At 34.5% G+C, this 22,809-nt stretch overlaps 1 protein-coding gene across 8 annotated transcripts in view; it reads right to left on the reverse strand.

The window, feature by feature from the left end:
• Positions 1–7,327: 7,327 nt before the first annotated feature.
• HFM1 (helicase for meiosis 1) overlaps positions 7,328–22,809 on the reverse strand; it is a 115,541-nt gene continuing 100,059 nt past the window's right edge. For 7 of the 8 annotated variants that reach the window (XM_032867107.1, XM_032867109.1, XM_032867110.1 and 4 more), the window contains 7 exons: positions 22,270–22,349; positions 20,983–21,086; positions 14,701–14,946; positions 13,008–13,098; positions 8,537–8,648; positions 8,289–8,443; positions 7,328–7,404 (listed from right to left, as the gene is read on the reverse strand). In XM_032867107.1, the coding sequence (XP_032722998.1) occupies positions 7,335–7,404; positions 8,289–8,443; positions 8,537–8,648; positions 13,008–13,098; positions 14,701–14,946; positions 20,983–21,086; positions 22,270–22,349 (858 nt within the window). In that variant the 3' untranslated portion in view covers positions 7,328–7,334. Of the gene's footprint in view, positions 7,405–8,288; positions 8,444–8,536; positions 8,649–13,007; positions 13,099–14,700; positions 14,947–20,982; positions 21,087–22,269; positions 22,350–22,809 lie in introns of those variants that run through there. The other variant, XR_004383795.1, reaches the window with a different exon arrangement.

Raw genomic sequence — 22,809 nt, forward strand, 5'->3', positions numbered from 1 at the left:
ATGTGTAGATTGCTCTAGGTATCATAGATATTTTCACAATATTTGTTCTTCCAGTCCATGAGCATGGAACGCTTTTCCATTTCTTTGTGTCTTCCTCAGTTTCTTTTATGAATATTCTATAGTTTTCTGAGTACAGATTCTTTGCCTCTTTGGTTAGATTTAATCCTAGGTATCTAAAGGTTTTAGGTGCAATTGTGAATGGGATTGGCTCCTTAATTTCTCTTTCTTCTGTCTTGTTGTTGGTGTATAGAAATGCAACTGATTTCTGTACATTGATTTTATATCCTGACACTTGACTGAATTCCTGTATGAGTTTTAACAGTTTTGGGATTGAGTCTTTAGGGTTTTCTTTTCATTTTTTAAATTATTTTTTAAAGATTTTATTTATTTATTTATTTGATAGAGATCACAAGTAGGCAGAAAGGCAGGCAGAGAGAGAGAGGGAAGCAGGCTTCCCGTTGAGCAGAGAGCCCGAAGCGGGGCTCGATCCCAGGAACCTGGGATCATGACCTGAGCCGAAGGCAGAGCCTTAACCCACTGAGCCACCCAGACGCCCCTCTTTAGGGTTTTCCACATAAAGTATCATATCATCTGCAAAGAGTGAGAGTTTGACTTCTTCTTTGCCAATTTGGATGCCTTTTATTTCTTTTTGTTGTCTGATTGCTGAGGTTAGGACTTCTAGTTCTATGTTCAATAGCAGTGGTGGTAGTGGACAGGCCTGCTGTGTTCCTTATCTTAGGGGAAAAGCTCTTAGTTTTTCCCTATTGAGAATGATATTCACTGTGGGTTTTTCACAGATGGCTTTGATGATATTGAGGTATGTACCCTCTATCCCTACACTTTGAAGAATTTTGATCAAGAAAGGATGCTGTACTTTGTCAAATGCTTTTTCTGTGTCTATTGAGAGGATCATACGGTTCTTGTTCTTTTTATTAATGTATTGTATCACATTGATTTGTGGTTGTTGAACCAAACTTGCAGCCCAGGAATAAATCCCACTTGGTCATGGTGAATAATCCTTTTAATGTACTGTTGGATCCCATTGGCTAGTATTTTGGTGAGAATTTTTGCATCCATGTTCATCAGAGATATTGGTCCATAATTCTCTTTTCTGATGGGGTCTTTGTCTGGTTTGGGGATCAAGTAATGCTGATCTCATGAGTTTGAAAGTTTTCCTTCCATTTCTATTTTTTGGAACAGTTTCAGGAGAATAGGTATTGATTCTTCTTTAAATGTTTGGTAGCATTCCTCTGGGAAGCCATCTGGCCCTGGACCATTGGGAGATTTTTGATTACTGCTTCAATTTCCTTACTGGTTATGGGTCTCAAGAGGCAAAGTGGTATATGGGGTGAGATATAAAATAAAGTATCCAAAAATGAAAAAAAAAAAAAAAAGGTAGTTACAAAGTAGAACAAGAGAAAGAAGCAGGCTTAGGGGAAGGAGAGAAGGATGTGATCTAGAAGCCATGACAGAACTGGCAGAGAAGCATGGAGTACCACAGATACAGAGAACAGGAGTACAGAGGAGAAGCCCAGAAAGTGGACAGAGAAAAGCAACATCAAGAAACAAAGTTAGGAGGGAAAGGAGAAGAGATTCCAGAGCTCAGAGAGAGAAGAAGTCAAAGCAGAAACAATGAAAAATATAGAAACCAAGAAAGTTCACCCTGGGAAGAAAATGCTGAAGGTAAGAAAAGAATAAGAACATGATCATAAGAGTTTAAATAATAACGGGGGGGGGGGGAAGGCTGATAGAGCTTAAAGTCCATTCTCAAAAGGAAAACAAAGACAGACAATGAAGTCAAGTTCTCCACATTGAAAAATAAGGAGCATGAGAATTCCACATCCTCAATGGAAAAGAAAAACCAAAACTCAAAGGGTCGAGGAAATGACCATGTACATGAGAAAAATTTGAAAAATCGGACATAAAAAAATTTGATTATGAGTCCAGTCCTAAAAAAAAATGAAGACAAAAATGAATGAGTGAGTTGTGGAAAGTTCATTTCCATTTTGTCTCAAATTTTTAGTAGAGACTTACTGATGAACCTCCTTTATGTTCTTTTTCTCCTTTCTTTGTTCTTTTTTTTTTTTTTTTTTTTAAATGTGAACTTCACTTAGTTACTATTTTGGTAACTTGCAACCTGAAAAATTTCTGCCTAAGTTTTAAGTTTTTCAAGTTTAGAAATGAGAAAAAATACGGCAGTAAGATTTGTTTAGATTAAAAAAAATTTAAGTTCTAAATGGTAAAATGTTTACATTTCCAAATTAATCAATACAGAAAAGAAAACCAAAATGAAGACTTTATCCTATGTGTACTTTCTAAAAGACTGAAGCCATCTACTGTCATAAGGATGTGCTTCAGTGTGCAAAATGCTAATATTGGCTGAATTTTCATTCCTTTTTTGATTAAAAAAATGTATAGTTACAACACACATGAGTGCAGGTTTATGCACATTTTTCCAAAATTTTCAGAACACTATGGGGTTTGGGTTTTTTGTTTCATTCTGTTTTGCTGAAGTATGTCTGGAGTTTTAAGGCATATGTTAGTTTAGGGAAAGGTTTCCGAATTGAAATGTGAAAATAAGCAAGACAAAGATAGCTCTTTTGAATTATTGGCTCTTATTATGTTAATTAAAACAAAACTCTATAGAGCATCTAAGTGCCTCTCAGGCTACATAAAAAATACCCAGTTGATGCATGGGAATTATAAAGATAATTTACACAGTTGGTGAAGAAAACAACCTATACTGAAAGGCAATTAAACAAGAGCGATATCACCATATTACATTTAAAATAGGAAATATATGTGCAGAAAACCAAGTAATCATAATTACTCTTATACTTGTCTTCTGGAATGGATTCTCTTACAAATTCTGATATTGCTTCCTTTCCTCTCCTTTCTACCTTAAAAAAAGTGGTTCTCACTCTTTAACATGCATGTAATCAGCCCGGAATCTTGTTAAAATGCAGATTCTGACTCACAAGTTCTGGACTGAGGCCTAAGAACTTCTAAACCTAGCTCCAAGGAGTTTCTTGTATTACTGGTCCTGGGTCAGAGCCTGAATGGCAAGGCCTTTAACTCCTGGCAGTCAGGAATTGACATGCTAAAAGATAAGAAAAACCAGGGTTTCCCTTTCTTTTTGTTTTATTTGTTCCACTAACCAAAACCCACAATGAAATTCTTAGCTTACTCAATTCTAAGCTTAGCTTGGTTTTCTTTTCTTTGCCCCAACTTTCTGCTCACTGGTGTCTTCTCTATTCCCACAAAAGTAGGCGTTCTTAAATATAGACACCTATTATGATCTAAGATGCTACAGGTAACTGTTAGCCATGTAATCCCTAGGCTGTGGGTCGTCAAGGAGTGGTTTCCTACTATCCTTGATGAGGGTGTTTTCTAGAAATGGGGTCATGATAAAGAGATACTTTGTGTGACTTTACTAAGGATCCAAGGAGTAAAGTGTGCAAAAACCTCAAACAGTGAATAAGTCAGCAATCATTTCTATTTGGCTTTAGAATGCATTATAATACAATTTGCGAAAGCTTTATTTTCTACTTACATTTTACTTAAGGTAATATTAAAATAGATTAATATGATCCGACCATAAAAGAACTAAGAGTGCTTTAAGAGGGAACAGAGGTAGAGCAATCTACCTGAAAGCATGAGGAAGTATACATAGGAGGGAGGTCTAAGAGAAAATTTTTTCTATGGATGATACATCTATGGAAAGTCAAAAAGTTAATTTGTCAAGTCCTATGCAACTTACTGCAGTTCAAATACAATTTGCAAGGAAAGATTTTCCTTGACTTACACTTATGATGAGGTTATATCCTAATAAACCCACATTAAGTTGAAAATACCAATAAGCCAAAAATGCATTTAATATATCCAACCTACAGAACATCATAGCTTAGCCTAGCCTCCCTTAAACGTGCTCAGAACAACTACATTAGCCTATAGTTGGGCAAAATCATGTCACACAAAGCCAACTTTATAATAAAGTGTTGAATATTTCACGTACTTTATTGAATACTGTACTGAAAGTAAAACAAAAAACAAACAAACAAAAAAAACCCCAGATTGGTTGTATGGGTACAGAATGGTTGTCAGTGTATGGGTTGTGTACCCTTATGGTCCTGTGGCTGACTGGTAGGTGCGGCTCCCTGCTGCTTCCCAGCATCAAAACAGAGTAGCCTATGCATATGACTAGCCTGGAAAAGAAAGTTCACAGTTGAAGAATGGTTTGAGTTGAATGCATATCACTTTCACACCATCATAAAGCTGAAAAACTTTAAGTCCAAACACTGTAAGTTAGGGACAGTCTGTATTGTATTAGTTCACCCCTTCCAATGAGTTAAAGTACTGCTAAAGATAGTTTTTTTTTTAGTATGAACAACTACCATTTATGAGCATATTTTATGCATCAGTCCCTAAACTAAGAGCTTTCTATGCAGTGGCTTATTCAAGTCCCGCCCCATACTTATGAGGTAAAGTGCCATTATGTCAACAATAGAGGTGAGAAAAAGACAGCCTATTAAGGACCTTTGGTTTTATTTTAATATATTTTTAAGATTTTATTGATTCATGTGTGAGAGACAGAGAAAGTATAAGCAGGGGGAGAGGCAGAAGGAGCCACCCAGGCACCCTATTAAAGACCTTTATAATTGGAAAAAAACAAAACTACAACAACAAAACCCAAACCTGTTGAAAAAAATTGAACCTAACAAAGATTTCTGTGGAAAGCTTTGTTGCATGGTTCATTTAAATACACTTAAAATGTCAGCTACAAAATGGAAACTGCAGGGTTATTCACTCATGGAAAGAATATCCAATGACTGAATTCCTTCAAGTAATCAGTCCATTCCTTAAGGACTACTACACATAATTTTCTAGGTAAACACTTATACAAAGTAAGGCAAGTCTATGATAAAACTTAATTTGCCATTTGTTTTGACTCCTCAGGAAATGAACATACTCATGTGTTTCCAAATTGGCCTGATAAAGAGTAACCTGGAATCTTGTTAACTATAAGATTCCCACTCCCCTCTGCTTGGCAATTCTGAATCAGTAGCCCTTAGGTAAGGTCTAAGAATTTTTATATTTAATATATTATCCACATTTCTTATGATCAGGCAAGTTTGGGAAACATTTGTCTGCCGAGTAAAGCTCAAGTTTCTTAGCATATAAAGTCTTCCACAGTCTGACCTTAAGGTGCACATCTCCTACAGGGGTACCTGGGTGGCTTAGCTGAACAAGCTCCTCTGCTTTCAACTCAGGTCCTGACCTTAGAGTCCTGGATCAAGCCTCAGTTGGCTAAGTGTCTGCTTTCAGCTCACATCCTGATCTCAGAGTCCTGGATCAAGGCCTATGTCAGGCTCCCTGCTCAGTGGGGAATCTGCTTCTCCCTCTCCTTTTGCCCCTCCCTGGTCCCCCCCACCCCCCCTTGTACTCTCTCTTTCAAATAAATGAAATCTTAAAAACAACAAAACACAAAAATCTCCTACAACATTAACATATGTTTAAAATTATCTATTCCTGGGGCGCCTGGGTGGCTTAGTGGGTTAAAGCCTCTGCCTTCGGCTCAGGTCGTGATCCCAGGGTTCTGGGATCGAACCCCCAATTGGGCTCTCTGCTTAGCGGGGAGCTTACTCCCTCCTCTCTCTCTGCCTGCTTCTCTGTCTGCTTGTGATCTCTGTCAAATAAATAAATAAAATCTTTAAAAAAAATTATCTAATCATTATTCCCCAAATAGATACTTCCCTTCGTTGGAGCTTGCTCAAGCTCTTCCCTCTGTTAGAATGTCCTTCTCTCATATACTTGTTCATTAAAATTGTATTCATCTTTCAAGACTTAGCTTAAATTTTAACTTCTCTATAAAGGTTTCCCTGACTCTATGGTCAGGATTATGTTCACTGTCCTATGAACTCCAAGAGCTCTTTTAAACCTCTATTGCAGTGATTCTCAAGGTGTGATCCCCGACCATCAGTATCAGTATTACTTGGGCACTTGTTAGAAATGCACCTTCACAGGCCCAACCCCAGACCTACAGAGTCAGAAACCTTGAGTTTGGTGCCCAACAATCTGTTTTCAAACAAGCCCTCTAGATGACTGCAATACATCCTGAAGTTTGAAAACCACTTCTCTAATGTATTCTATATTTTATTATTGCATTATTATATGTCTTATTTTCTCTACCAGAATGTAAAGTAGGCTCCATGAGAGCAAAACAGTGTTTCATCATTTGCCTCCTTTGCAGTACCAAGCACAGTGCTTTTTGCTTAGCAGATCATAATAAGTCTTGCTGAATTAAATTGCTATTTCTTTAGTGTCAAAGTCTATGTATGCAAGATGAGCAGATTGTAGTGCGCCAATTTTTCATTTTAATGGTGTTTAATAACCTTTAAAGGTTGTAGCATGATTGATTCAGATGCAGAATCATGCCAATTGTAAAGATGACTAAAATAAAAGAACCGGTTGCCCTTCTTTTTCAACACATAATAAAGCTTCTTAGTTTTGTTTTAAGCTTTTTCTCCATGCTTAATACATATGATGCTTCACAAATGTTTACCAATGACAACAATGACAACCTTGTCTGGAAGTTTCTCTTCTTTACATCTCTTGTCTCTAAGGCTCTTATGCTTAAAGAAAGATTCCTAAAATTTAAGTGGGCTTCAACTTCCCCTGTATCTATAAATAAATTAAATAATAAACATTGCTTAGACCGCCTCTATACTACTTACCAATAAATATAAATAAATTTGAGAACAAATTCATGGGAGAATAACATGAAATAGTGTTTGCCACAGTAAAAGTCAATGTAACAAGGTTTTAGAATTCACCACACTGGAAAACAAGCCAAAGGAAAACAACAATCTATATTGATTAATGTTTCATTTATTATTATTTAAAGTTATATAAAACAACAGGTTCAGACAGCCACTGGATTCTTAAAAATCTTTAGTAAAACGAAACAATATTGGTGAATAATCCATATAATAAATTGATCCACTGACCTAACATTATTTTGTTTTCATAGAATTTCTTAATATAAAAATGTACTTTTATTGGTTCCTGTCAAAATCCAATCAAGATACATTTAAGTGCAATTTAATTTTTAGCTTACTGAAACAAATCCACTATAAAAGTGTTTTTCATGAAGCTCCAATAGGAAAATAAATCAATCCAAAAATTTGGTGCAAATAAGTCAACAAAACTGGTCAAATTCAAGAAAAAAACATTTGAACAATTATAAACTACTTTAAAAAAATAAAATGCATGCTTTGTAATTGGGTGTCTATATACCTTATCTTATTAATAGGAGATGAATTTTTTGGTTTCTTTTAGAAAATACCATCAAATATTCCCAGAAAAGACTTCATTTCATCAGCTTCATCATCAGGATGATACCTACTGGAGGGGGAAAAGCAAGTACAGAAATCTATCTAGATTGCTGAGATATTAATGTATCAAATGAACTTCAATATGTATTACCTAGTAATAAGTCCATGGGGGAAAATCAGACTTCATAAACTGTGAGAAGTAGGGATCAAGTCTCTTAGGTATTTCCTTAAGGTTTTTAAAAAGTAATGTCATTTAATCAGTGTGTGAACAAGTCTATAAACTTTGACTATTCAAGGGGAAAGACAGAAAATTCTACAGTTACTCCTAGAAGTGACCAGCTGATGGGGAACTGAGTAGACTTAATCTGACTTTTCATTGAACCTGCAGAATTGTATAAGAACTGGTTGGCTAAAATACAACTTGAACATCTGAAAAATTAGCCAATCTCATTTGGATTTAAGTGATTTTACACTTTATATTATCAACATCTTGTATTCAAATCAGTGAAACAAAGTTTAGTAATACAGTATGTTTTAATTAAAGATATTAAACATATGTTCTCAAAAATTGAGATAGTTAAAATTATGAATTATTTTAAGGAGTTTAGGTCACCAGGGGTCTAAATATTCAATGTTTTTAAGTAAATAAAATGTTTAGATTTTGATCTTTAAAATAAACCAAGGAAAGGGGCACCAGGGTAGTTCACTCTTGATTTCAACTCAGATCATGATCTCAGGGTCATGAGATGGAGCTCCAAATAAACTCCAAGCGAGGCATGGGGCCTGCTTGAGATTCTCTCTCTTCCTCTACCTCTGCCCCTCCCATCCCCTCTCTCTCATTCTCTATCCCTATAATAAAATAAAACAAAATAAACCAAGGAAAAAAGAATACTGAATTTCTTCATAGAAAGTTTTCATTGGCATAGTCTTGAAATGTCTTTAAAGAATTCTTACCTGATATCAACTTCCTCTTTACATTCACTGTTTCTAATAAAGAAATCCACTTTCTTAACAAAATGTGAAGAATTTGGTATTTTTTCAGAGTGAGTAAAGCACAGCTTTTCAATTTCTGGTGACAGGCTTTGTTGTTCTCTTTCTTGTAAATGGACCTATATTTTGAGATTAACAGAAAAAAAAGGCAATCTTTGAAAGTTTAACTATTCAGACAGAATTTAAAAGAAAAACAATGAAGTGCTTCTTACAATATTTGCATTTCCAGCTTGTTGAGGTGATTTTTTCATGGAGGATGCATCAAACTTGAACACAGGAGAATTTGATAAATAAACATCTGGCTTCTCAGGCGATGAAACAAAACTAAAAATAAAAATTAATCATTTGTAAAATATGGCAAAGAGGAGAAACAAACCATTTTAATTTAGATGAATAGTGATTCTTTGGGGAATATTAAATTTTACCATATTCATTACTAAAAATTATGCTGTTTTTTAGACTCATGGAAAATTTGGTGTAGCTCCTTTCCTTTAGACAAAACACCAATTACTATATTCCAAATTAGATAAGAATACTATTTTTAAAAGCCTACAGAGGTAATCATTCAGTAATTTTCTTTAAAATTGAGTCTTATGCTTAATTTTCTATTACCTAGCAGTCTGTAAATCTTTTCTAAATCCCACTTTGCTTAACTTTTAATCTCCTTTCCCTTCCAATCTCACTGTAGAGAGATAACTTGACTTATCTTCTTATGTAAAACTACACTAAAATTCACCTTCAATCTTCTGTATTAAATTCATTCATTAAAAAACATTTATTATTCACTACCATATGCCAGATATTGTACTAAGAGCTAGGTATAAAGAGGTAAACAAATCCTCAGGGAGTTATCATCTAGTAGAGGAGCAGACAATGAGTAAATAATAAATATACATAATTATAGATCCTGAAGTGATATGAAGGAAATTGAGTAATATTACAGGAAATAGTGTGGAGACACAAACACACTTCAAAAGGTGGTTATGAATGCATGTCTCTCTGAGGAGGTGACAATTTAAGTTGACACTTATAGGCTAAAATAGGAGTAAAAAGCAGTGGGTGCAAGTAGTAGAGTAGAGAAGTACATATATTGAGAGGATTGAATCTTTTTGTCTTTGATTAAAGACAAATCAAAATAGTAAAAAGGGGTATAAAATGAAAAGCATGACTCCTTTCCACTCCAAATCTTCAGGTCCTACAGGCCTTCTTTTCAGTATCAACTTCTGGCACAATTTTTCTTTAGAGGCTTCTTGATAAGGATTCCTTTTTAAATCCACTTATCTTCTGTTCATTACTTTTAAACTCTCCATAAATTATTTATAGTTTCTAAAGATATGGCCCACAAAACTGTCTATGTGCTTTGTTATTTTCCTACTTGTATCTTTCTACTTCCTACTCAATTTTTTTGCTTCTTTACACCCACAGCTTTGTTCTCCTTTGATGCTTCTAATCTGTTTATTCTGTATGACTCAAAGTTAGAACCAATGAATGGAAATAGTAAGAAGACAAAATTTAGGCAAATAGTCTTAAAAGCTATTGAATGGTCTGAGAGACCCAAATATGGAACAAGCATGTTGGAGTGAATGAGCTCCTGGTTACTAGAGCTGTCTTGGTAGAGATGGCATGAATACTGGCCAGTGATGTTGGATGGTGATTCACGCATCTGGTGATGGGAACACTAAATGATGCTTATTATTAAGCACCTTGCAGCTCTGGAATTCTCTGAAATCTGTGATTCTGTCATGCCAATAATCAGTAAAATGACTAAGTAATAACAAAAATACCAAAAGATACCACAAATTTCTCATATTTTAAACTAGGAGAATAACCAGAGGAGTAGTGATTGGCAAAATAGATAAAGAGGATTAAGATGTACAAACTTCCACTTGTAAAATAAATAAGTCACAGAGCTGAAAATTACAGCACAGGGATATAGTCAATAATATTGTAATGGCATTGTGTGGTGACAGATGGTGACTAACTACACTTATTGTTGTGAGCCTTGAGTAGTGTATAAAATTGCTGAATCAGTAAGTTGTATACCTGAAGTTAATATAACATTGCATGTCAGTCATGCTTCAAGAATAAAAAGTAAAATAAAAATAAATAAAAGAATCAACCACTACTCAGCTCTAAGCAGTTGTTGCTGTGTAAGAAATAAATTAGTATTGTCAAATATTCTGATTAAAAAAAAAAACCTAGAAATCTAAAATCTGATGTGACATCTCCTGACTTCTAAATTTTAAGAACTAATTTTTAAAAATGTAATACAGTTGGGTGCCCTGTTAAGCGTCTGCCTTCAGCTCAGGTCATGATTCCAGAGTCCCGGGATGGAGTCCCACATCGGGTTCCCTGCTCAACAGGGAGTCTGCTTCTCCCTCTGCCCCTCCCCCCAGTGGTATGCTTGCTCTCTCACTCTCTCTCCTGCAAAAATAAATAAATAAAATCTTTAAGATAAGTAAATAAAATAAAATAAAATGTGATACAGTCTATAGCCACTCTCCAGCTGTAACCTAGTTTTTGATGTCCATGTAAGCAGTAGGAAGCTTTCCAAGATACTTAAGCACAGGATAAACAATTTGATAAGACAAAAATTATTCTAGTGATTTGTAGATTATATATAGTGATATGATATATATAGAATGAGTTGCAGAAGGTGGGACCACAAGAGACATTGTGGCCAGTACAAGATGCAGCCTATGGTGAGGCTAAACTAGAGCAGAGGTAATGGAAACTGAGAGGTAGAGTTGGATTTTTGAAACAATTCATGGCACATACTAGATTTAGCAATAATTAGGATACAATAGTCAAGGAAGAGGGAAAAATAAGTGGCAAGTGGGTAGATGAAGATGTTATCTGAAAATATAGGACATATAGACATTTGAAAAAGAAAATAGTAATTTTAAAAATGTTCAACTTGAGGCACCTGTTTAAAACAGCTCAGTGGGTAGAACATGCGACTCTTGATCTAAACCACCACTCCTCTGGTAACCATCAGTTTGTTCTCTGTATTTAAGAGTCTGTTTTTGTGTTTTTTGCTCATTTGCTTTGTTTTATTAGATTTCAGATCTAAGTGAAATCACATGTCTGGCTTATTTTACTTAGCACAATATTCTCTAGATCCACCTATGTCATTCCAAATGGCAAGATTTCATTCTCTTTTATGGCTGAGTAGTATTAGATATACATATAGCTCACAACTTTAGTCATTCATCTATTTCTATCCACAACTTGGAGTGCTTCTATATCTTGGCTATTGTAAATAATGCTGCAAAAATACAGGGGTGCATATATCTTCTCAAATTAGTGTTTTTGTTTTCTTTGGGTAAATACACAGTAGTGGAATTACTAGATTGCAGGGTAGATCTACTTCTAATTTTTTGAGGGAACTCCATACTGTTTTCCACAGTGGTTGCACCAATTTACATTCCCCGCCTCACAGTGTACGAGTGTTCCCTTTTCACTACATCCTCCACTAACACTTACCATTTCTTGTCTTTTTGATACTAGCCTTTCTGGTTTGCATGAAGTAACATCTCATGGTTTCAATTTGCATTTCCCTGATAATTAGTGATGTTGAGATCTTTTCATGTGTTTGTGGGCCATATGTATGTCTTCTTTGGAAAAATGCTTATTAAGGTCCTCTTTCCATTTTTTAATCAAATTGGTTTTTTGGTGTGTATTGTATAAATTCTTCATTTATTTTGGAAATTTATCCCTTATTGGATATATTATTTGCAAATAGCTTCTCCCATTCAGTAGATTGTCTTTTTGTTTTGTTCATGGTATCCTTTGCTATGCAAAAGCTTTTTATTTTGGTCTAGTTCCAAATAGTTTATTTTTGTTTTTGTTTCCCTTGCCTTAGGAGACATAGCCATAAACATGTTGCTAGAATCAATGTCAAAGAAATTACCACCTATATTTTCTTTTAGGAGTTTTATGGTTTCAAGTCTTATACTTGGGTCTTTAATCCATTTTGAGTTTATTTTTGTGTATGGTGTAAAAAAGTGGTCCAGTGTCTATTTTTGTGTCAGTACCATACTATTTTGATTACTGTAGCTTTGTAGTAATCTCGAAATTTAGAATTGTGGTATCTCCACAGTTGTGCCTTTTTATATGGGACACTCTTCAGTTGCCTTTGGCCCACCAAATCCTGAAGGTAGTATGAGTTTTTAACCACCTTCTACAGGATACAGTTAAGTTGTCTAAATACAGCATTCAAGGCTTTTTAGAATCAGACCTCAGCACTCAGCCTTAATGCTGTGGCTCTACTGATGCTTTACTGACCCTTGAGCATAAGATACCTTCTCAGGCCTTATACCTTTACACATGCTTCTTCTACCAGGAATGCCTTATCCTCTTCTTTTCTACCTGTCAAACTACGATTCAGTTTTCAAGTCCTTTGAAAAGTAAAAATTCCTGGGCTCCAGCCCCAGAGACCATGATTTGGTAAGTCTACTACTGTAGGGCCCAGGAATGTGCATTTTTAATATATTTTAATACTTTTGAAGTAGGTGGTTTGTCAATAGCACTTTGAGAAACACAGTTCTAAAAATAAGAGGTTTCAGGCTGGCTAATACCTTATAGTTTCTTTGACATCTAATAATTCAATCCCCATCTCCAATTATGTGTCAGAAGGATATACAGTTGTAAAGTATTCCAAACCAAAATTCTAAAACTTGCCTTTTTGCCATTTCTCCTTGGAATTTGCTCTTTGACTCCTGGAGGACTATCTTATTTCCTTTGATACTTGAACTCAAAGTGTTTCCAAGTCCTATGTAAAGAGATAACATTTTGAAATTAAATGGCAAGAAATAGATGAAAGGATCTTTTCAGAAGTTCTACAAGGGCTCTCTCCAATAGATATGATTCTGATTAAAGAAGAAATGAATAATCCTCTCAATTATCAGATTTAATTTACATAGAGAAATAAGGGAGCAAAGTTAAGGGAGTGAAACTATAAACAAATAGGTTAGCTTATCAGTTACTATACTAAAAGGTCCCCAAACCACTTTTACTTACTTATTTTAACTCATGTAAATGATCAAGTTGAATTTCATTCAATATTTTCAATAGTCTGCATAAAATTAAGTTCATTTAAAGTGCTCTATACACGGCATTTATGGAGACTGATTTTCCAGCATCAAATTACGCCCTCACATGATTAGGCTACCTCAAAGAATCACTACAAACTGCCTCTTAAATTGCAATACACAATGACTTTTAACTTTGAGCTAGTGACTAGTAGCTGTCCACTGATATAGGAAATTGTGCCTACAGGCTCCACATCATAGATTTTCCTGGCCTATTTTGTGAAAGTGGTCAAATCCTATTCCTTCTGGAAGGAATAATAGTTCTCTAGATATTTCTTTAGAATCCTGAAACAATAATATTTCAACTTCTAATAGCTTCCCTTAAAAAGATTTTTTAAAAGAGCATTTGGGTGGGAAACATTAAAAGGTAACTATAATTCTGGGAGACTGATTTCCTCCTGTCAGCCATCATGGGAGAGAGTACCTCTATTTTGCTGCCTTCGCATACACTTATCAAGATTTTCATTTTCTGTTTTAGTGACATAGAGTAAATCTGCCAGTAATTCAGAACACTAAGTCCCGTTATTTTGGAGTTGTAAATGATTTAAATATAATATCTAGTACAGAAGAAACTAATCCTTTCTTATTATTTATTTATACCTGAAAAAAATCAGTATGTCTACTAGAAATAAAAGGTATCTTTCATTTTCCTGGATAGCAGATGAATACTTTTATAAATTGAATAATTTTAGGGCCACCTGGGTGGCTCAGTCAGTTGGGTATCCAACTCTTGATTTTGGCTCAGCTCATAATCTCAAGGTCATGGGATCAAACCCTGTGTGGGGCTCTGTGCTCAGTGCAGTCTGTTGTCCCTCTCCCTCTGCTCCTCTCTTGCTCACACATGTGAGCATTCTCTCACTTACTTTCTCTTTCAAATAAATAAATAAAATCATTTTTAAAAAATGGAATAATTTTGTCCTTCACAAACATTAGGAAATGTGTGATCACAGAATTGAAAGCTACATAGTCTATTTTATGAGGGAAAATTCAATAAACATTTTTTATTTAAATAGAGTTTTTAACAAGATAGGGGAGCAATAGAATAGAAAAAGCTCATGTGCTGTATCATTATCACGGAATAACCTTGAATTCTGTCCTTAGGAGGAAATGTGATTTAGGGAAGGGTCACATTTTCAGTTTTGCTAAAAATTATAATCTTAAAAAAAACAAAACTAATTAAGCAAACATTAAAAAAAGGCAAAGAAAATTAGTCCCAGAAACTGAATTGAAAAATATTCGAAGAATTTCTCATGAAATTATTTCAGGCTAAAAGACAATTTTACCTGATGTTTTTGTCTTCTCAGTACTGGCTGAAAAACTGGTAACTTCTAATAAGTTCTCATCATCAAAATCATCCCAAACTTCATCTCCCAATTCAAAGTTCACATTCAAAACTTTTGAGAATGGAGTATTACTTTTGTCCACATCTTTCAAATTCTGGTTTCCAGATGCATTAAGATGTCTGTTGAACAGCACTGTTTGAGGGGCTTTCTCATCTGAAGTTATAGGATAGTTCCATCTAGAGAAATCTGTCATGTGTATGTATAAAAGAGTATAGGTACTTTTAAAATCATTAACATAATTTCCCACTGATATATCAAATACATCTTTCAACTACTAAACTGAAGTTTGAATAGTAGTTTTCAAAAGTATTGAGTTAAGCATTGTTGAATATTGTTTTCAACCAATTCTATTTACTATTACAAATACTGATAGTTGCATTAAATTTAATTTTCAATGGATTCTTTTAGAGAGAATTATATTTTCTCTCTTAATTCCTATAGGAGAATAACCCTACTCTAAAATGAATTTTATAATTTCTTTTTTTTTTTTTGAATTTTATAATTTCTAAAATGGTCTTCCTTCCTCCAGCTCTTTTTTCCTACAAGTGAATCTTGAATGTTATTATGAAATATGTTCTTCCAAAATATATCTTAATTTTTCTCCTGCTAAAAAATCTTCAGTGTTATCCATTGTTTATAGACTGGGCTTAGGGCCAGACTAATAGGTGAAAATTCTACTTCTCTCACTTACTAGTTGTATAATCTTAGACAAGTAATTTAAAGTCTCTGAGCCTTGTTTTCTCCTCTATGAAATGGGAATAATAATAGAATCTATTTCATAAAATTGTTAGGGGCAATAAATGCCTTTAGTTTTGCAGTTTTCCATAGCAGTGTGCTAACAAATGTCTAATAACTGCTTCTCCAAATGTATGCATATATATATATATAAATATATATAAATATATATATAAATATATGCATATATATATATACATACACACATATTTATTATATTTATTTATTACGGGTAAAGGATATGTAACACACAATTTATAAATAGTAATAAAATATATAGCCCGCTTAATTGTAAATTTCATATATTTGATTTTCACTGAATGTTTCATTGAGTTTTACCAAACTCTTATATCTGTAGCCAACTTATGGTTGCAGTTAACAAAAGAATATAGTTCTCACATGAATGCTGCTTGACATTTTTGTTGACTGTAACAACTAAGGTGAAAGCAAAATAACAGAGAAGGATGTTGGGACTTGACTCATTCATTCAGTTGACTTAGGCAACTCCTTTGCTAAATTAGACAACAGTTTTCAAATACTAGAAGAATATTCCCTCACCTTTTTGTGCTACTCACAATGTCATAGCTATAGACAGAACACAGTTAAAATTTACTCTGTACTATTAACATTTTTTCTATCACTTTCATAAGTCTAAGCAATAAATCAAGTCCTAATATGCAGTGTTTACTGATTTCCATGGTATAAATATTCCCATTATGATTAATTTCAAGCTACCAATGTGACATCTCTGAATGTAGTTCAGAAGAAATGCATAGTAACACACTATTAAATAGTATTTCTACCATATAGATATAAATAAAAAGGAAATACTCTCAAGAACACAGTAATATGTTACTACATAATAGAAAGTGATCAATTTTGAATATTTACAGTCTTTGTTTTTAATTATTTGAAAGTTTATACAATTAAACTTTTAATAATGGCTGAAAGATTCCCAAGAATTTAATAATAATCTCTCACAAGCCAGCACAAGCTTGCTCCAGTGCACCACCAAGATTTCTTCATTTTAAATATTCTCAGTACTTTACTTCACCTACCCAAATCCTACTTTATCTTTCAATTGTACCTACAAGTCCAGTTCATATTATTCCACTTTTGTTCACTGATACACACAAAATATATATATTAAAAATAAAAGAGATATAAAGTGTAATGGGAATGCAAAGGGAACAGGACCTAAACCTACAATGGAAGTCAGAGTGGACGCCCCTAAGATGGTAAAATGGTAAGAAGATAACATTGGAATTTGAGCTTGGTAGAGCTGTGAATATGGAGCAGGGGAAGGGGGAAGGCAAGATACTCCATGAGGGGAGCACAGTATGTGAAAGACATGGGAGTATGGGAGACCAGAGAATGTTTGAGAACTATATGTATTCAGGATTTCTGGATCACAAAGTAGGAGAAGAAGGGCCCACTTAGCCTGACAGGAAGTTAAATGCCAGATTATGCTGATGCTTATTTTCTATGTTGAAGAATTCACTTTTTCCCCCTTTATAGGCAATGGGTAACTACTGAAGATATTTTAGCAAGAGGTTTACATGATCAGAGATACCTATTAGATTCCCTGGAATAGTTATGAATGGGATGATAATGAGACTGGAAGAAAAGAAAGCTATTGTAATAAATGAGAAACAATGAATGTCTGAGCTAGAGTATCAGCAGAAAGGACAGAGAAGAACAGATATGAGAGATGTTTAGGAGGCAAAACAGATAGGACTTGGCAATTACTTGCAGGTAAGTTAAGGTATTTAAGATGAATCTTTTCCTGCCTTTAGTAGCTTGGAAAAGAAGAGGGTTCATTCACTGACCTAAGGAGAAAAGAAAAGGAGCAGTATGAGGTACAGAGAAGATAGAAAGAGTTCAGATGCAGCTATGTTAACTATTAGGTAGCTATATCCAGAAAGATGACTGTATAGTTGGGTCAAGGCCAGATAGAAAGAAAGAGATGGCAAATGCAGATGTAGAAATCATCTGAATATAGTTAGTAGTTGTAGACATGGACTTGGGTGACACTATAAAAGAAAAGTTTATGAAGTAAGACGAATAAAAAAGTAAAAAAGAATCCTTTGCAACATCAACAGGAGAAAAAGCCTAAGCAGTTCAAGAAGTAGTAGTAGAACCAACAGAATAGTTTAATTGAAATCAAAGGAGAGATTTCCGAAAGAAGGGAAATACCAGATGTGTCAAACACAACAAAGGTCAAAGAAAATATAAGTTGAAGAGTTCACTGAATTCAGCACTTAGGAGATCACTAAATGGTCTAAGCAAAAGCAGTTTCAAAGGAGTAGAGAACCCAAATTTAGGTGAATGAAAAAATGACTAGGAGGTAAGGAAATAAGCACAGTGAGTATAACTCGCCCTTTGAAGAATTTCTGTTTGATGGGAAAGCAAGACATTAAAGTATATAAAGACTTTGGTGATTCCGTTCTTTGCCTGACATACTTCCCCTTCTTTTAATAGGAGCATCTTTCCTGTCCTTTGGTGAAACTGCCTCCACACATTCCATGTAATCCTGGTGAGGATGTCATTTATGGTACCCTGGTCCCAAGGGCTACAGCAGAGGAATGAATGACCCAATCCCCAGGCTACAGGGTTTGATGGCGGGATGAATACAAGACTCAACTATGAACTAGAATGAACTCTGCTCTGCCAAACCTAACAGGGAAGGCTGTTTTTCCACTGAGACTGTTCAACTAGGAAGATGTGAGTTAGGGGCTACCTGCCATGTGAAAAAGCCTTTTGAAAAAAATAAAGCCAATTAGCAACAGGCATAGCTAAAAAACTGAGAGAAAGCCAGAGGCACGACCAAAATTATTTGAGTGCCTGGATCTAGCAAAATTAAAGCCAGATGCATGTCTGGACTTACAAGTTTACATGAATGGTCTCCTATTTTTTTTGTGATTAAGTCACTTCGAGTAGAATTTCTGTCACTTATAATGAGAATAGTCATGACTAGCTTGATGAGGATAGGGAGCTGAAGAAGGAAGAGATTTGAGCATATTTATATGGTGAAGACAAATAAGGAGGAGAGATTAAAAATTTAGAAAAGAGAGGGGTAACTGGTCTCCTAAAGCCCCAAGGGAGGCAGGATTAGAAATTTTAAAACTGTAGGTGGAGAGAAACCTTGAGTAGAAGAAAAGAGAAATCTTCTTTAAAAACAAAGTTAAGGATGATACAGAGATAGAAATACACAGTTGCAGGGTAGAAAGTTGAAAGAGTTTATATAGGTTCGATTTTCAATTCTCCACTGACAACTAAAAGTCAATTTCATTTTATAGAAATGGCACTGAACTGGGAATCAAAAGATATAGAATCTATTTCTGTCCTTGCCACTAATTAGATATGTGATTTTGGGCGAGGCATTTAATCTCTCAGAGTCTTGGTTTCTTTCACTATAAAATTGCATAACGGTCCCTTACAATTTAAATTTTATGATTCAACATACTTTCTGATATAATTTCTGATATTTTTCCTTCTCCTTTCTTGAAACTGGAGTACAGATGACAAAAATTGGCATGTTTTTCTTAAAACATTCTCTAGAGCAATATTTGAATACAAATAAAGTATGTTTTGCCACCAAAAACTAATTGTGAAAAGTATAATGAATATACTCAATTACTACTAATAATGGTACAAATACTATGTTAAGAGCTTTATGAATATTATCTCATTTAATACTAAATCCCTAAAACATAAGCAGATGAGGGAATTGAGATAAAGTGGGTAGTACATTATAAAAAGTGACAAAACTACTAAATGGTAGAATTTGAACCTAGACAGATTATTCTAAGCACTTTTCTTTTAGTAACCTCCCAGCCCAACATGGGTCTCAAACTCATAACCCCAAGATCAAGAGTCACATGCTTTACTAATTGAGCCAGCTAGGCATCCCAAACAGATTATTCTAGATCCTGTGAATTTAACTACTACACTACACAGCTTCTTCTTCTTTAAAAAAAAAAAAAAATGTGGCCCATTTTTAGTAAAACATGAATACAATTATTATTGGGGGTTAAAGTATCTAGATGAGACTTTAATATAATATAATTGGATTTGGAATAGGGGATAGGAAAGAAAGAAAAGTAGGAAAACTGCAAAAACAGCATCAAAGGGGGTTCCTGGGTGGCTCAGTTGGTTAAGGTCTACCTTCAGCTCAGGTCATGATCCCAGGGTACTGGGATCAAGCCCTGCATTGACCCCTGTATTAAGCTCCCTATTGGGCTCCCTGCTCAGTAGGGAGCCTGCATCTCTCCTCCCCACTTGTGCTCTCTCTCCCTATCTCTGTTTCTCTCTCTCAAATAAATAAAATCTTAAAAAAAAAACCAGCTTGAAAGTAATCAGAGGAATAAACTGTGGTATGTAGAAGGGCAGGGAACAGAGCAGCAGAACAAAGAATAAGTTAGAGGGCTATAGGTTGAAGAGAGATAAAAATTAAGAAGCCGACAATGTAACACTTCTCCCCACACTGTAATGATACTAGACTTTGAGCAAGTTGGATTAATGCTCTGATGCTCTGAGACTGGGGGACTTTTCTTATTTTTATTTGGGTCAAAGAGGTGGTGGGCACTCCAGCCCTTGCCTACTTAAGATCTTAAATTATGGCTAGAGGAAGCATAAAGTGACAGAATGAAGGAAAGAATATCAATAGATGCTATGGTCACACACATGAAATTATTTGTGGAAAACCTCAAGTTTACCATTTCTACATATATCAATAGAAACAAACAATTCTATGGCCAGGATTATTTCTCACACATTTTAACAGACTGGTTATTAATGGCATGACCCAGACAAATGATGCTATTAATTACAGGATCCAGAGTAATGATGAATTGGTCCCAGTGTTGAAGAACTATATGCTTTATCTCATTAATTTCATGACTGACACAGAAAAAAAGCAAATCTAGATTACATATGAGCTATAGCACACAAATTAAGTTATATTCTCATATTATCAGAGAAACTGTAAGAATCTTAGGTTTAGAAACTGGAGAGGTATTAAAGTTTACCTAAATTAACCCCCTAATTTTAAAGATAAGACCAAGACCTAAAGAAGTTAAATAATTTTTCCAAGTTCACACAGCTATTTTATAAAACTGGACTAATTTTATAAACATAATATTATTTTAAATAATTTTAAAGACGTATAAAAGTAATAGTTCAGCATTTTAATACTTTGTGTATCTTGAGGTCTCTTATTTTCTCAGTTTTTCCTCATATTATCTTTAAATAAAAATAGTCAACACAACGTAGAGAAGAGACTTCTAAAAAAAAATCTATAACAAACATAGCAAGTCCATCTGAAACAACAGACTTAAGAATTTGAAATTGGACCAATAACCCAAGAGAAAAATGTTGTAACTTAATAATCATAGTAATCTCAGATGTTGGTTTTTCAGTAACATTGTCATTCTGAAGTAATGATAAACCATCTTCTCTTTCAAGGTAATAACAATGGTAATTCACCTTTACCTTGATATTCTGATGGTTCTTCTTGAACTTCCACACAGATTTCATGTTGATCCCTCTGCTCCATTATAGACAATTCAGGTATGTTTAAACACTCTGACCTTTATAAAGATAAATAAAACCATAAAATGTTAAATATTAAAATTAATCTGAACTTGAAAACCAATTATGCATATAAATAAAAAAAAATGGTTGATCTTCTCAACACTTCTATGATAAGCTGCATTAGCCTGGGTATTAAAGAGTAAAAAATAGGTGTTTATTGGAAGATACTTAGTCATCTTTCATGACCCAGATATGTAGATATCTGCCATCTGTGTATAGCCTTAAAAATCTATTGCTAATGCAACTTTCAATTAGATAATAAAAGCTAGGATCTCTAGAAGTAGTGTTGGCATCTGTTCTGATTGGTCAGTGGCTGTTCTCTACTGTTTATTAAGGATAGTAAATGTCATCCTTGCATATAGAATACCCTTATCTGGAAGGGAAATGACATATACTACTGCCTTCTAGCCATCATGATACAGGAAAAGAATGCTGAGTAATCATCTAGAGCCTTCTGCTTAATAACTAGGAATATGAACTGCGGTTATTTTATCTATAAAATAGGACAGAAATACCTCATTTTATGAGGCAGGACGTGGTTAAGGCCAAAAGAGATAATACAAAATGTGCAATTTTAAAATTTAAATTATTCTATAAATATTAAGTGTTATTAATATAGAGTGGGCCCCTAAATATAAAAGATTATACTTTGTACAGCAACATGATTTTTCTTTTTAAAGTATACTTTTGTGGAACGCCTGAGTGGCTCAGTTGGTTAAAGCCTTCAGCTCAGGTCATGATCCCAGGGTCCTGGGGGTCCTTGGGATCGAGCCCCGCATCAGGCTCTCTGCTTGGCAGGGAGCCTGCTTCCTTCTCTCTCTGTCTGCCTCTCTGCCAACTTGTGATCTCTGTCAAACTAAAAAAAAAAAAAAAAAAAAAAAGTATACTTTTGTGACCTGTTAAATTTAGAAAGCAGAGAAGGCCTGAGGGCATGACATATAGGAAGGATAGTTTCCCAGGAAAGAGATGATTCAATGAATTTTAAAGTATTCTCTAACTGCAGAGTTCTAAAATTTAGATAACCAAACTCTTATGATGTCATTACTTCATTATGGAACTAAATGATTACTATGATTTGAATGTAGTTAGTGTTCACCTTTCCCTGAATAAATGATTATTTGGAGAAGCAAAGAGTTTCTGATGATTATTCTACCTTGGATATTAACATTATATTTGTACCTTGATATACTGGGGAGAGAAGGTTTTGGAGTAAAACAAAATTCTTTAAGGTCCACACTTTGAGACTTATTCATTTGCATCTATTAATGAAAAAAAAAAAGTTCAACTGTCAATTTCACAGCAACACTTTTTAACAAATAAGCCAAACAGCAAAACTCTTGCTGGTATACAAAGTCCCAAAACCAATGGATTATGAGAAACTCAGGCTAGTTCTCAAATCAAATCTTCTCAGGAACTTCTTAAATGTTGATATTCTTCAGGTTCTTTACTAGGCCTCCTTCTTCTCCTCTCTCTTTACACATTTTCAAAGATCTAATTTACTTCCATGGCTTCAATTATCATCTACAAGTGAATGACTCTCAAAATATATATTTCTAACTCAGCTCCTTTCCCTGATTTTTGAAGAGTTAATCCAACTTTCTGTAGAACATCTTTACCTAGATATCTTGCAAGCTTCGAAATTTAGTGTTTTCCAGATTGAATTTACTGTGTATTTACTTCTCCATACTTGCTTTTCCTTTGGAGTTTCCACCCTGGTGA

This window comes from Lontra canadensis, unplaced genomic scaffold, assembly GCF_010015895.1.
Source record: "Lontra canadensis isolate GAN:19392208 unplaced genomic scaffold, GSC_riverotter_1.0 scaffold33, whole genome shotgun sequence".
NCBI lineage: Eukaryota > Metazoa > Chordata > Mammalia > Carnivora > Mustelidae > Lontra > Lontra canadensis.